Source organism: Epinephelus fuscoguttatus, linkage group LG14, assembly GCF_011397635.1.
Source record: "Epinephelus fuscoguttatus linkage group LG14, E.fuscoguttatus.final_Chr_v1".
NCBI lineage: Eukaryota > Metazoa > Chordata > Actinopteri > Perciformes > Serranidae > Epinephelus > Epinephelus fuscoguttatus.
This window is the reverse complement of record NC_064765.1, coordinates 7892573-7907275: the sequence shown is the minus strand read 5'-3', so window position 1 is coordinate 7907275 and position 14703 is coordinate 7892573. Positions and strand designations below refer to the sequence as shown.

The window sequence follows — 14703 nt, the reverse complement described above, 5'->3', positions numbered from 1 at the left end:
CCATTTAGGTTTGGCTAAATTTAGAGGAAAAGGCGCCAGGTCGTAGACGTATGATGCATGAATGTTAAAACCTTGTTTTAATCAGTATAGAGGCTCCCAGTTTTCTCAGTTGGAGAATGTAAAATCGCATCAGGCCTCAAACAATGATTTATGAAAAATATAAATGTTAAAAATATCTGTTATCTATTTCCTTATTTTGACAAACCCATGGGGAACCACTGTAAAGGAGATAAAGAGCCACATGTGGCTCCTGAGCCTCAGGTTGCCTACTCCAGCATAGGTATGAAACAAATGTAAAACAGTCACACCTTCATTCAACAGAGCCTCTTATCAAATTGAATTGCCCTATTAATATGAGTGGGTCAAGTTTCAGTTTACTACTGCGGGATCATATAATTTAAGACAGTCCTAAGAAAGGTTGTTATGATGTCTAAAATTGTCCCGGCGATAACAGTTACATTGTGTTTAAGAGTTTTAGAGTGAATTTCAACTTCTCTAAAATGTTTAGATTCCAGAGACCGGTTGCACAAAACACCTTCTATTTTGTTGTTAAGTATGACACTAATGGTTTAATTTCTCCTTAGCTGAGGGACTTTAACATAGGGCTGCACAATTCTGGAAAAAATGAGAATCACGATTCTTTGGCTTATAATTGAGATCACGATTCTCTCACAATTTTTTTCAACATAAAGATATATTGTGCTTATTTCCTGATACAAAAGGTAACAAAAATTATAAATAAATAATAAAAAAATATCATTAAATAACAAAGCCTATGATTGTGCCTGATACAAGAGACACAAGGCACATAAACTCTGGTCAGCAGAGAGGGAACACTCCTGTTTTAGCTTTAGTCTCTTGTCTTCTCTTACGGCTTTTGAACAATTTTAACAATAATATCAATGCTGAACAACATTTTTCTGAGCTAGGTATTCCAGGCCTGGAATTAAGTCAAAATTAAACGTTTCAACACCATGCATTTGACAGGAGTATTCACCTAACATAGCCTACATATCTTTAATTATATAATTATTTATATGTCTCCATGTATATTTTTACATAAATCCCCAATATTTTATTTGACTTTAAAAAAATCCTTTTCCTTTAATTTGACAATGTTTATCGTATTGTATTATATGTATTAATTCTCTACAGGATCTTGTATGTTCTTTAATGTGTGTTCAATTTATTAAAAGAAAAAAAAAAGTTTTGGTGAACCCTCTTCCTCAGAGAGGATCTTTGCCTCCCACTTTGTTCCTGGCGGCAGAGCAGTGATCCGTCTTTCTTTGTCCCATGAGAGCAGGCAGCTGTTCTCCGTGTCCGCAGTATAAACATCTTTCGCTGGCAATTTGACAGTCACTAGAATCACATTATGACCCTCTGTAAAAGTTTCTGTGTGGTACCTGTGTTGTACATGAGCTAACGTTAGCGGCTAAGGAAGGACTGAGAGGCTGTCCAGTGTGTGTGTGTGTGTGTGTGTCTGAGGAGTGTCAGTACGTTAACTTGCCGTAGCCTTGCTGTTTGTCATGTTAATGTTATCGTCAGCAGGCCTGGATAGATGGTAAAGCTTTAGCATAGTTAGTTAACACATCTGTTATCGTTCCATGTGTTTACTGCTACAGAAAATTAATAAATCTTTGGTTTATTTGCACAACGTCGCCTCTCTGCCGTCTTTTATCACGCTCGCTAACGCTAAGTTAACTTTACCGCTGCTTTCCAAACTGACTCCCGGCATGGGCGGGGCCGGCAGAATCGCCGTCATTGAAAAATTAGATCGCATATGCATATGAATCGAGATCACAATTTTATTACGATTAATCGTGCAGCCCTACTTTCACAGTTGCACAGAATCCCTCAATAGGGTGCCTTCGTTAAGGGACAACAATCGCTCATTTACTGTGCTGAAAGAGATTTTACGGTGAGAAATGTTTCCATTCCTCTGAACTCGGGCGAGCCTTCTGTGGTGGTCACAACAACAAGTTTACAGTCGGTAAACAATGGAGGAGAAACTGGTGGTAGCTGTTGCTGGATACCCAGAGCTATACGGCCCGACGATAGACAGCAGGTTGTCAAACTGCCCCTGAGTCATCCTAAAATATGTCTGGAAACAGCCATCATGAAGGAGAAGGTCCTGGACCAACTGGTGGTACTCCCCATGATCCAGCCTCTTTTTTAGGGTCTCATGTACCCACACAGATCTCTGTTTATCTCTGTTTCAGTCAAATATAAAGTGTAAAATCAAAAGCGTATCCACTAGGTTCTCCTGGTCGCAGAATGTTCTTCTCAGGGTGTGATAGTTTTTTCATTTATCACCATAAACTCAGTCATGTTGCAGTTAAGGTAGTGTCAGAGGTACGGGTTGTTTTTTTTTTTAATTTTTTTTTTTTTACCTTGCCTTGGTTGCTAAGGTCTTTTGTGCAACGGTCTAGGGACTCCTTAAGTATTAAACCAAGACAAGGAGAAAACCATCAATACTTAAGTGAACATTTTAAAGAAATCTGTGCAACCGGACCCTGAAACTGAAATATGCTTTTCCTTTAATAAAATAATAGACCAAATGAGCACAGGTCAAACACCATAATGCAGGAGAGCACCATGCAGAGCATGGCAGTGTGACCCATCTGTGTGGTGCAGATAAGACGCTTACCAACATTATTTTTTATCACTTCAAACACTGACATTTTGTCAGGGGCTCCCTGTGCAGGTGTTCCAGGAAAATCTGCCCTGCAGGTTGAAGGACATCCGGCTTATATAAAATGTCTGGAGTTTATCCAGTGAGAGCCGTGAACACATTGTGGGGTGTGAATGTCAGCACAACAAAGCCATTTGAGCTGAAATTTAAACGTTAAACCCAACACTGTTAGCAGAGTTACTGCTTTTTATTTTATCTGGAGCCTATCCCAGCTGTCATAGGGCGAGAGGCAGGGAGACAGACAACCATTCACACTCACATTCACACCTAGGGATATTTAGAGTCTGTCTTTGGACTGTGGGAGGAAGCTGGAGTACCTGGAGGAAACCCACGCTGATATGGGCTTATCTAAAACCAAACTGAGGAAGTGTATAATAATTTGGTTAAAACTAAGAGACATGAAGCCATATCATCCCCCAGGATCTGCATAAAGAAAAGGAAAGAGACACAGAGTGCCTTTCTGTACAGAGCAACTTATTTGCCTGTTGGACTCAGGTATTGCTACCTGACAGATCTTGGGTGTATAATTTAAGTGGCTGATGGGTGGAATTTGCTATTGGAGAGACAACAAGCACCAACATGTCTAACGACAACAAGTATGTACTGTCCCTGAGCGGTGCATTCCTGTAGCTCACAACTTGTCTGGCAGTAACCAAATGAGCATCTTGTTATAGTAAATGTTCTACCTGTCGGACAAATGAATTTTGTACTTTGTAACAGGAATACTTCACCCCCCCAGATGTTAATTTGCATATCAATTATTCACCCCGTGTTCACTGACTTCAGGAAGAAAACTTTGTTTCTCTTGCATGCCACCATGGTGAACGAAGGATCCAAAAAAGGAAGAAGCTGTTAATTGAATTGAAGTCATAGAAGTCCATGGTTAACAACAGAAAAACTTTATCAAAACATCTGTTTACAAACTCTCACACAACTTGTGCAGTATAATCCAAGCCTCATTTATCCAGGCCTATGCTCAGTACTTCCTAGACAGACAGCGCTTTCCAGAACAGAAAGTTAAACTTTATCTATACCAGACTCCATTGACAAAAACAGCAGTTTTACCTCACTGAACACAGGAGTTGCTGGTCTACCACTGCCTCGATCAATTGTTTGTTTCTATTATTGTGTGATTTTAGTGCTTTAAAGGGTTAGTTTGGATTCACAAAAGTCTAACAATAACACTAACAAACTAACTGATTGAGGCAGCGGTAGACCAGCAGCTCCTGTGTTCAGTGAGGTAAAATTACTGTTTTTGTCAATGGAGTCTGGCTTAGTAGAGAGTATGGGTAAGTTTCACTTTCAGTCCTCTGTTAGAAAAGGCTGTCTGTTTGGGAAGCACTGAGCATATGACTGGATAAATGAGACTTGGGTTATACTGCACAAGTTGCACACCCATGACTTCAACTCATTAAAGGGCCAGTGTGTAAAATGGGTTGAAAACAGTGACATCAGTGGTCAAATTCTAGATTGCAGGGCTCACTCGCTCACCCCTCCCGTCGGGTAAATGACGGTGGCCTCGTAGGGACAAAAAGCCTTGCGCACAAGTTTTTCAAGAGTAGGTCTATCTAGCAACGAGTTGTATGTTTATTTAGAAATCTAAGCCATGTTACGATATTGTAATGAATCCCTCATGAGCAGGAGACCAGAGGAACGTTCAGGAAAAAGGCCAGTTTATTTGAGCACTCCAGAAACTCCGGTAACACTCCAGGGGGTAAAAGACTCTGTCCCAAACTCTGACTCTTCTAGCGTAACACACACACTTCATAACTTCACACACACTCCTTTACCATACAGAGTGGGGTCCCCCATCCCCTCTCTGCTCAATCTCCAGCCCGCACACTGACTGACAGCGTGGCCGGTAAACAGAGCTCAGCTGTTTATTTAGCCTAGCGATATCTCCGGACTATAGTAGCTGCAATGGACGACTTTGAACGCGATTTTGAAGAGTTTCTTGTAGCGGACACAGACCCAGAGCCATACCTGTTTGAGCTGGAGCATACAGATGAGGAACTCCATGTGTTTGATGCTGAGCGGGCGAGAAGAGAGGCTGAATGCACAGAATGGGATTCGGTGCTACTGCTGCCATCGTTGGGGAGATATATCATCAGGAGGAAAAGCGCCACAGAGAGTGCATCACAAGGAGTGAAGTTGTGTCTTCTTTTCCTCGCAGATGACGGTTCGGGTTCATTCTCTCCTGTTGCGTGGTAAGTGTGGTCCATTCGCAAACTTTTTAAGTAAAAAAAGTTTTCACTACTCTCTATCGATGAACTACTAACACTCTCTGCTGTTTCCTCCTCCTTCTTCCTTCCTTCTGCTGTCTTCGTTGGTTCATTTATACACGCGAAACGCGTTCTCTGGCTGGCTGGATTGTCCGCTCGGTCTGCCGTACATACATGGCGGCGCAAGATGGCGATCTCTCTAAAGCAAGGCCCTTGCTATATATATATATATATATATATATATATATATATAAAAGCATAATTATAAGGCTACGAAAACCAAACGAATTTTATTTTATAGCGATTATACACTTGTATAAACATATTAATGGGTAGAAGATTCAGATTCAGATTCAGATTGACAATAAACCATGCCAAATATTACACACTGGCCCTTTAAGAATTTTCTCAGTTTCTGGATTCTCTGTTAATTTAATATCTGTATAAGGTGGATGCAGATGCAGGAAGTAGTCTGGGGACAATGGTACCTTCATTCAATGCCCCAGTCCTGTTATGAGAGAAAACCCAACAGTGCATGACGAAGCAATCAAACTACTCACACTTCATGTAGATGGTGGTGTTGGCATACAGCGTTTTTCGAAACACGGCCTCCTTGGTCTGAAAACACAATAAACACAAATCAGATCTTATCTAACTACTCGAGCTCGGCCAGATGACACGTTAACACTAACACTGCCGTTTGGAGCCACTTCAGACCACGCAACCTATCATCATAGATCTGGAGACAGTTTCCAGAGGAGCAGAAGATGATATCGAGGGACTGTAACAATATTTTATTTTGCGAGATGAATCACGAACATGTGACGCCAGGATAGTAATCAGCCACTGACAGATTAAGCATCGTCTTCTTCTTGAGATATGTGCAAACTACAAAGGGTGGACATTTTTGTATTTTTCATATGAGGAACCTCAGGCTTCTGACGAAAAGACCATGATACTGATAAAAAACACTTCTTTTATTGAGTGCAGAGTAACATCTGCTACAGATGACAGCTGTAGATAAGACTGAGTAAAATACAGTGCAATTCCAATAACAGGGCAGGGACAATACACCACTGCTTTTTCAGTGGCAGCCCATTTTGGCTGATGGGGTTTACCCTTATATTTAGAATTGCAGCTATACACCTGTTTCAAGGTATAAGGTGATATAAAAGCTGACGGTTATCACACCATGTACATTTGTGTATCTACAATATTGAATAAAAAATGCAACTGGACAGAAAAAAGGTTTCAATTTTCAATTATAGTGATAAAATGTTTGTTCAACCATCAATAACCCTTCAATTTTCATTCTGTTAAGGGTCATTATGGCTGATAATATAAATTCTGTAATACAATGAAACTGCAATATTTTCAGAGACAGTTATTGTACCGTAAATAATACATGTTTTTTTTCCTTAAATCTAGACTACGTGCTAGTAAACACATGTTATAATACAAATTGCTCCACATCTGGGCCCATATTCTCAAGCTTTCAATAGCATATCAGGTTTCCACACCTTCATGAATACATTTGTGTGTTTGTTTGAGTGAGTTCTACATTTTGCCAACAGGTATGCACAAGTATTCTTAACACTTGAACACCTTTTAAATGTACATTATTATCTATTGCACATAACTGTACATACTTCTTTGGTTTATTCTTGTTCTTGTCGTTATCCTACAATGTACATATTGTAGTAACTGCACAATATATTTCTGAATGTAACACTCGTTTACAGTGAAATGTAGCATAATGCACACATTTACACACTTACAGACTCGGCACAGTAAAGATGTATATTTCATTCCTACTATCTTAAGTACTAGAGTTAATATCATAGCATAATGCACATTCTTATTTCTACTTTATTAACTGCTTTTAAAAGCAAACTTAAGACATACCGTTTAAGCCTGGCTTTAAAATGAACTCTTTTATTTTATTTTTAGTATTATTTCAATTAACTAATTATATATATTTTTGTTTATTTACTAGTTTATTTTTTTTTAATTAATCTCTCAATTAAGCTGTATTTTTTTGTTTTTATTGTGTGAAGCACTCTGGGTTGCATTATTTTTGTATGAAAAATGCTATATAAATAAAGTCTGATTGCACTTTATTACTTTATATTTACATACTTCTATATCATACTCATATTCTTACTGCTTATAATTCTCTATTATTGATATTAAAGTGACTGTAACAAATCTTGATTTCCCCTCTGGGATCAATAAAGCATTGAAAAAGACAAGCATTAGGTGATTTAAGATTTAAGATCAAATTTAAGATTAATTAATGACTTTAAGTCCTAATTTATACATGTTTTTAATGAGCTGCAGAAATCCTGTACATAATTATCCAGTCCATTAATATTGCACTATTTTTTTTACAGTTGACAACTTACAGAACACTTGACTTGAATAGAAACATTTTATTTTTATCTTGTTTTTGGTCTCTGGTGCTTTTTATACATATTAATATACACACCTATTTTTTAGATGTCAATAAGAGTCCTGTCTACATTTACTTGCCCCCCTTTGCTGTCCTTGTTTCTAGCTGATAGGTCTATTTCTGTGAAAGTACACTGAGAGCAAACAGAGTTATATTCCCAGTATGTGAGCACACTCAGCCAGTAAAGGTGATACTGGTTCTGACACACGGACCGGACTGACGGGTTGCTAGGGGGCTAGTTAGCAACCTCGGCTAACAGCTGCTACACAAGACTTAGCACGACAGACTCTGTAATAACGATAAAAATATAAATGTCGGAGGAGTGACACTGACCGAGTTGATCTCCACGTCCCATACTGACACCTCTGGCTCTGCCGCTGTGCCCAGGCGGAAAACTAAGGCAGAGAGCAGGAGACATAACCGAAGCGACTGTAGCATCTTCATCTGTGCATCTACTACAGCAGGTCAGACTCGTATCCGCCGTCAGTTCCGGGTTGCGGTCTGGCTGCAGTTCACAGTTTCACCACAAGATGGCGGCAGAACACCGGAACATCCGCCAGTTTGGAAAACATCAGCTAGCATGATGCTAATGTCATGTAGCTAGGATAAGCTACATGACACAAGCTACATACCAGTGTTTTAATGATAATATTAGTAATAATAATAATTTTATTTGTATAGTACTTATCTAAACAATTGTCAGGCAGGTTTCTTCCTCATTTCTTGTCCATAAACTTACTAGTTACTGAATTATCTATCAAAGGGCTGTGGGTCAAGTAAGAGCATGATCCACTTTAATCTCCCAAAAAGAGCGTAGGACAACAGAAAATTGACACCAAATGTAATGTGAGGAGCAAAATAACATATGAATGTAGTGAACATCTAATTGTGTAGCTGCCAAATAACTAACAGAGAAAAACAAGACAACCTACTAGATATGTTCTCACAAAAATAAATCTCGTACACAAGGTTACAAAGTGCCTCAAAAAGTGCATGATAATAAGACAATAACAATACAATATTTAAAATCAACCATTTCGTGCATGAATTATAAATAGCTAAGTCAAGGTTTTGTCCCTAGGCTACATGTTTTTATTCTTTTTTAACGCATGAAACAAACAAAACAAAACAGAATTTGAAGTTAATTTTTCATACGTGCATTTTTAGAGGCTTTTTTTCAGCCCGTGTTTCAGTTTTCAACTATAGAAATATAAACTAATGAAATAACTTATATTATACTATAAAAACATACTTGTAATGCTGTTCAACTAGTGTGTTCCCTTATTAATCATATTCTAATAATGGTCAATGACTCCTGACTGCTCAGCCTCTCCTCTCTGTTGCACATGAGAGAAGTTTTCCTTGTTGGCTTTCTCCCAAAAACCCCTTCTGATAGATATCCACTCATTTGAACCCAAACCTTAACCAAAAGACCACTTTTTGTGAGAAAGTCTTGAGGAAAATTTCTCCTAACTGCCCCTCTTCCCTGTCTACTTTCATGTCCTCTCTCCCTCATTTACCCGGTGGCTCTTGATTCTTCAGGCCCCTACACACTCCTCCCCCAAAATCAATTTATTTACAGCCAATTTATTTATTTAAGCCCAATATTACAAATCACAATTTGCCTCACAGGGCTTTGCAGCATACGACATCCCTCTGTCCTTATGACCCTCACAGTGGATAAGGAAAAACTCCCCCAAAAAAACCTTTAACGGGGGAAAAAACGGTAGAAACCTCAGGAGGAGCAACTGAGGAGAGATCCCTCTTCCAGGACGGACAGACGTGCAATAGATGTCGTACAGAACAGATCAGCATAACAAATTAACAGTAATCCACATGACACAATGAGACACAGAGAGAGAGAGAGAGAGAGAGATGCAGGACAGACAGTAATATTAATAGCTTACAACAACATTAATGAAAGTAATAATATTATAAGTATAATTCTGGCATCTGTGGTACAATATGTTGAAAGTATGTATTAATACCTGGCAGTATACATGTGTGACAATAATCATATGTGTATAATAACAGTAGAAGTATGACTAATGACTAATGATGGCAGCAGCAGCAGCAGGAGGCATCTGGCGGGACCACGGCAGCAGCACAACCACACACGTCACGCTGTCCAGGCACCGCTGTGATATGAGTTAATCTGAGAGACAGTGGAGCACAAAGGCTCCGGAGAAGAAGCCGAGTTAGTGACATCCAGAATGGCCGAGTTAGCAAGATGCAGTAACAGGACATGAGAGAGAGAGAGAGAGAGAGAGAGAGAGAGAGAGAAGGAGAGAAGGTGCCCGGTGTATTATAGGGGGGTCCTCCGGCAGACTAGGCCTAAGTCAGCCTAACTAAGGGCTGGTACAGGGCAAGCCTGAGCCAGCCCTAACTATAAGCTTTATCAAAGAGGAAAGTCTTAAGTCTAGTCTTAAATGTGGAGACGGTGTCTGCCTCCTGGACCGTAACAGGAAGATGATTCCACAGGAGAGGAGCCTGATAGCTGAAGGCTCTGGCTCCTGATCTACTTTTGGAGACTTTAGGGACCACGAGTAACCCTGCGTTCTCAGAGCACAGTGTTCTGGTGGGATAATATGGCACTATGAGCTCTCTAAGATGTGACGGAGCCTGACCATTTAGAGCTTTATAAGTTAACAGTAGGATTTTAAATTCAATTCTGGATTTTACAGGAAGAACAATATTGCATTAGTACTATTAATAGTAGCTGAAATATAGCCAGCTATGGATGATGTCCAGTTTAGTGGACAGATTAATTAAAATGTCCTCCCATCATAAAATCAATACTTGATGTTGCTTTTGTTTTAAACTTGAAAAGGTCTCCTATTATTGGCAAGATATTCCTGAGCTGCACATTTGTTACATCCCGTCTGCCATCTAGAAATCACAAAATTACAAATCAGGTATTAAAAGGTAAAGTTTTCCTATAAAAATATCTTCAAAGTAATGTGCCAGCCAGCCTGATCCCCTCAAGTTGAAAATTCCAGAGCCTCGGGCCTCGACGGTTAAAGCCCAGTCACCTTTAGTTACCAGCCTCGATCTAGGGACGACTTGTGAGGATAGGCTTGAGGATCTCAGGTCACAACTCGGAGCACAGGTAGCCAGAGGCTCAGCTATAAAACTGGGGGCCAAACCATGTTGAGCTTTAAAGGTTATCATTTTAGACTGATATTCAGCTGGATCTTAAAGGTCCAGTGAGCAAGACTTAGGGCATTTTAGTGGTATCCAGCAGTAAGGATTGCAGATAGAGTGGCCCAGGAATGAGTCTTAAAACCCCAAAAATGAGTTAACCGCACTCCTCGTGTCACTCATGTCAAAGTCAGTAGGTTTTTTGAATACTGAAGAGACTTTCACATTTTGTTCGGCAGCATAAAATTCATGGTAACACTTAATTTGACCAGACTTCTTCAAGTTCTGTCCCTGTTCTTAGTGTCACAAATGACATCTCACCGTGGAGACAGTGACTTCATTCAGATCAGTGTAACAATGGAGGAAACCAGGTGAGGCATCTTTTAAGGAAGGGTTCACAGAGAGCTGGCAAAAGTTGGGTCATATGAACAAATCTCTTCAGCTCTAAGGACAAGACAGAGAGATATGTTGAAGTGGAGAACTATGTGGAGCACAGTGCTGGCGTGGACAGATCTGGAAGTGACTCACACATCATGTGCGTGGTGGTGTCTTGAATACCTTTTGTGTGTCTGAGCACTAATCACTTGTAGATCACAGTAGACTGTGTTTCATATCTATGCAGGTAAATAGATTTGATTTGTCATGAACATAACAGTCTTTATTAATGTTTGACTGCTGTCGTTAAGTGTAATTCGGTCAGTTTTGTCATTTTCAATGCAAATCTGACATTGTTTTAAAAGTCTTGGAGCAAGCAGAGGGAGGCATGTCAACTAAACTTTAGGCAACTAAACTCCAAACAAAAACACTTAAGAAATTCCCTGTTTCTCACTGCACATGACTTTTGGTTTTCAGTGCACCACTTAGACATTACTGTTGCTCAACAGTAACCACAGTCGAGGTCAGCAGTGACATACTCCTCAGTCACCTGACAGTGTGTCACAGCCTGTTTATGGCCTCCTTTAACTCCTCCAATATGCAGTCCTGCTGCTCTGCTGACACTGATGGTCAGTCGGTCTCTTGTTCCTGAGTGCCCTGACTGACTGTAACTTCCTGCAGCTCCTCCCAGCACGAGCAAAAGCTGCTGTGCTTTAAAATAAAACTAGAACACTTCACAGTTAATAATAGAGTTGTGGTTGGTGCAGACCAGCTTCACCTCCATCGTCAGATTCTGTTTGATGAGCAGCTGTTTCACTTTATGATAAACTACGATACACAAAGCTGTTAAAAAAACTTTTGGTTCACCATCAGGGTTAGTAGGCATCGATGCATTCAATACAGGGCAACAAGTGACTGAATCACATCATGGTCACAGATGTTCAGATACAAACATGACACAGTTTGTGACGTCACAGCATCCATCATCTCTCATGGTGGTTTAACTCTACTCAAATGTTCAGATGGAACTCCTACAGAATAAAGATGCAGTTCGGATTTTGACCATTAGATGCCGCACTTTACCTTCTCATCACCTGAGTGTCTGCAGCAGAACTGAGCTGTTAGTGCTCAGACACAACTCTGTTCACACCACCTCTACATGCCATAATTAATCTGATATAACTCAGACATTACACCACACTGTGACTCCACAGGGACTTGGGTTGAAAAGTTGGGTTGCTGGTTCAAGTCTCAGTCCAGATCAAATGTAGAGCATGGAGTGGTCGTTGGAGAGGTGCCAGTTTGCCTCATGGGCACTGCCAAGGTGCCCTTGAGCAAGGCAAGGAACCCCAAATTACTTGGGGGGCCAGTCTATGTGCAGCTCCCTCGCTCTGAGATCTCTCCATTCATGTATAGATCCTGTTTGTGCATGTGCGTGTGTGTTTCAGGCCTGTGTGTATATGACAACAGTGGAAACATCTTATTTGGCCTCTGGGATTGATAAACTCTATTTTCTTCTTCTATTACTATATTAGGACAGCACTTAACCCTTGGGGTCAGACCCTTTTAAAAGGCCACAAGGTTAATCTAGGAAGTCGTACAATGGCTAGTGTCGTTGGAAAAGATCGAAATAAATAAACAAATAAAATCTAAAGTTCTGCTTCACACATTTTCATTCATTTTTTGGATCCTACCTTAATTTTTCATGAAATATTAGACATTTCTTAATGTGAATGAAACCATCTGAGAAGATCAAAGTGAAACTAGAGAATGAAATTTCTGAAGATATTGTGGGTGTGAATGCTACACTGCAACGCTGGCTTTAAATGTTGAATATAACCATTAATGTATGAAAGATGTGGGATATTTTAAGATCTCTGGTCTCAGTTTACAGTGAGTTAATTGTGTCAGTTGGTGAAGTTTCTCTCACTCTCAGGCTCACTGTGCCAAATGCATAGGTCTATTTGCTTCCACAGCAACACTGACAGAGAGCACGACTTTTACTCCATTTTGACCACAAATGATGCATGTGGAGTGAAAACTGTGGGCGTGATGGCGAGTTAAAGAGAAATGCTTAAGAAGCTCTCTGCACTCTGACAGCTGAGTCCTCCACTCTAACCCTGAAACATCCTGTCCCATAGAAACCCATTATAAACCTGAGGAGAGCAGTTGTTTTAAAACCAAGCTCCAAACAAGTCTGAATATTTAAAAAAGTTTGAATGGGATCTGAAAGTTGAATACAGGCCAGCAAGTATGGATGATGGGGAACATTTCAAAGTCTGAATGGAATTTCTACGTGAATGTATGAATTAGCATCTGAAACGCGACAAAAGGCCACGACCAGACACTGTTTTGTTGTGAAGGTCCACGAGCCAAAAAGGTCTGGAATCACAGCTTTAATTTATGTTTTTATTATAATCAGGGTTCCCACACATTTTCGAAACTATTCCATAACTTTTTCCATAATATTTTACCTTATTTCCACAACTCTATTTAGACAATGTCTGAAACAAGGTTAACTCAAAACTTCTCCAAACCATACTGTTAATTCCAAACCATTTCCAGGCCTGGAACACTGTTTTTATGATTTCATAACTTTTCCCAAAAAAAAAAAAATATGACTGTGTGAACCCTGCCTATAGGCACATCAAATCTTTTTTTTTTTTTTTTTGTAATTTTTTAAAAATTTAAATTACTATCTGAAAAGTATGAAGGAGAGTTAGGGTCATGTTAAAGAAAAACCAATCCTAGATTTCATGATTATTTCAAGAAGATTCCAAGTCTTGAATCTATGAAAAATAAAGTCATAGATCTATGAGAATAAATTTAGAAATATTATGAGATTAAATTTATAATTTTAGGAGATAAAAATCACAGATTAAGCCCGGAAAGTTGCTTAACATGGTATTAAATGCAACAGTGTGTGTACAAACCATGTTGGGGGTGACAGTAATATTTGTTTTTGCAGGACCAAAGTTATATCACTCGTTACCAACAGGACTTCTGTTGCTATTATTACATTTACAATGTCACGTATCACCTGGAAACTGTTAACTGTTTTCATTTTTTATTCACCCACGCTGGTCTACACCACTCCATGTCCACCAGTGCATGACCAGAAAAAATATCCCTTTTATAAACTATAACTTTAAATAAACATAAAAATAAGACTACATTTCACTCTGAAATGTGTGCATATGTGTACAAATTGAACATACCTAATTATTGAGTAAATGTATTAAGTTAGTGTACTTAAATAATATTTTGAATGCAAGGGTTTTGCTTGTAATGGAGTATTTTTATGGTGGGTTACTGCCTTTTATTAATTTATTTGGTGTGCACTGGTCTGTGTTATCTGTACTGAATAAGATGAATTAATAAAGTGTGTCTTAAAATGTGTCAATTTTCAGCACTCACTGCTTGTACGACAGCTTCTAACAGTACTACAATGGTGAAGTATATAAAAAAGCAAATATCTGTCATCCTTGACAATGATTAAATATAAACAGTACTATAAGGTGTATTTATGAACCCATTAAAACACAATCAAATAAAAAACTAATTTAGGGTGTATTTATAAAACCCATAAATACACAGTTAAAGGAATAAAAAAAGACTCTCAGCAGTTTTGGAAAAAAAGAAACTTTATTTGGAAACATTATGGAGAGAAAACAGAAAAAAACTTGTTTTAGAGTTTTTCATTTCTGAAAATCATTTTTATTTACTATAATACAGCGGATGACGTTAAAAGTCAGTTGGTTTGTACACCGGTGTGACTGGATGAGCAGATCTTATCAACAAAATGATAGAAAATAACAAGT

The 14703-nt window shown here is 39.0% G+C and overlaps 1 protein-coding gene across 1 annotated transcript in view; it reads right to left on the bottom strand.

The window, feature by feature from the left end:
- LOC125901186 (transmembrane protein 87A-like) overlaps positions 1–7853 on the bottom strand; it is a 34678-nt gene extending 26825 nt beyond the window's left edge. The window contains exons 1-2 of the mRNA XM_049596716.1: positions 7700–7853; positions 5475–5532 (exon numbers count right to left, since the gene is read on the bottom strand). Coding sequence (XP_049452673.1) covers positions 5475–5532; positions 7700–7810 — 169 coding nt within the window. The 5' untranslated portion in view covers positions 7811–7853. The remainder of the gene's footprint in view (positions 1–5474; positions 5533–7699) is intronic.
- Positions 7854–14703: the final 6850 nt, after the last annotated feature.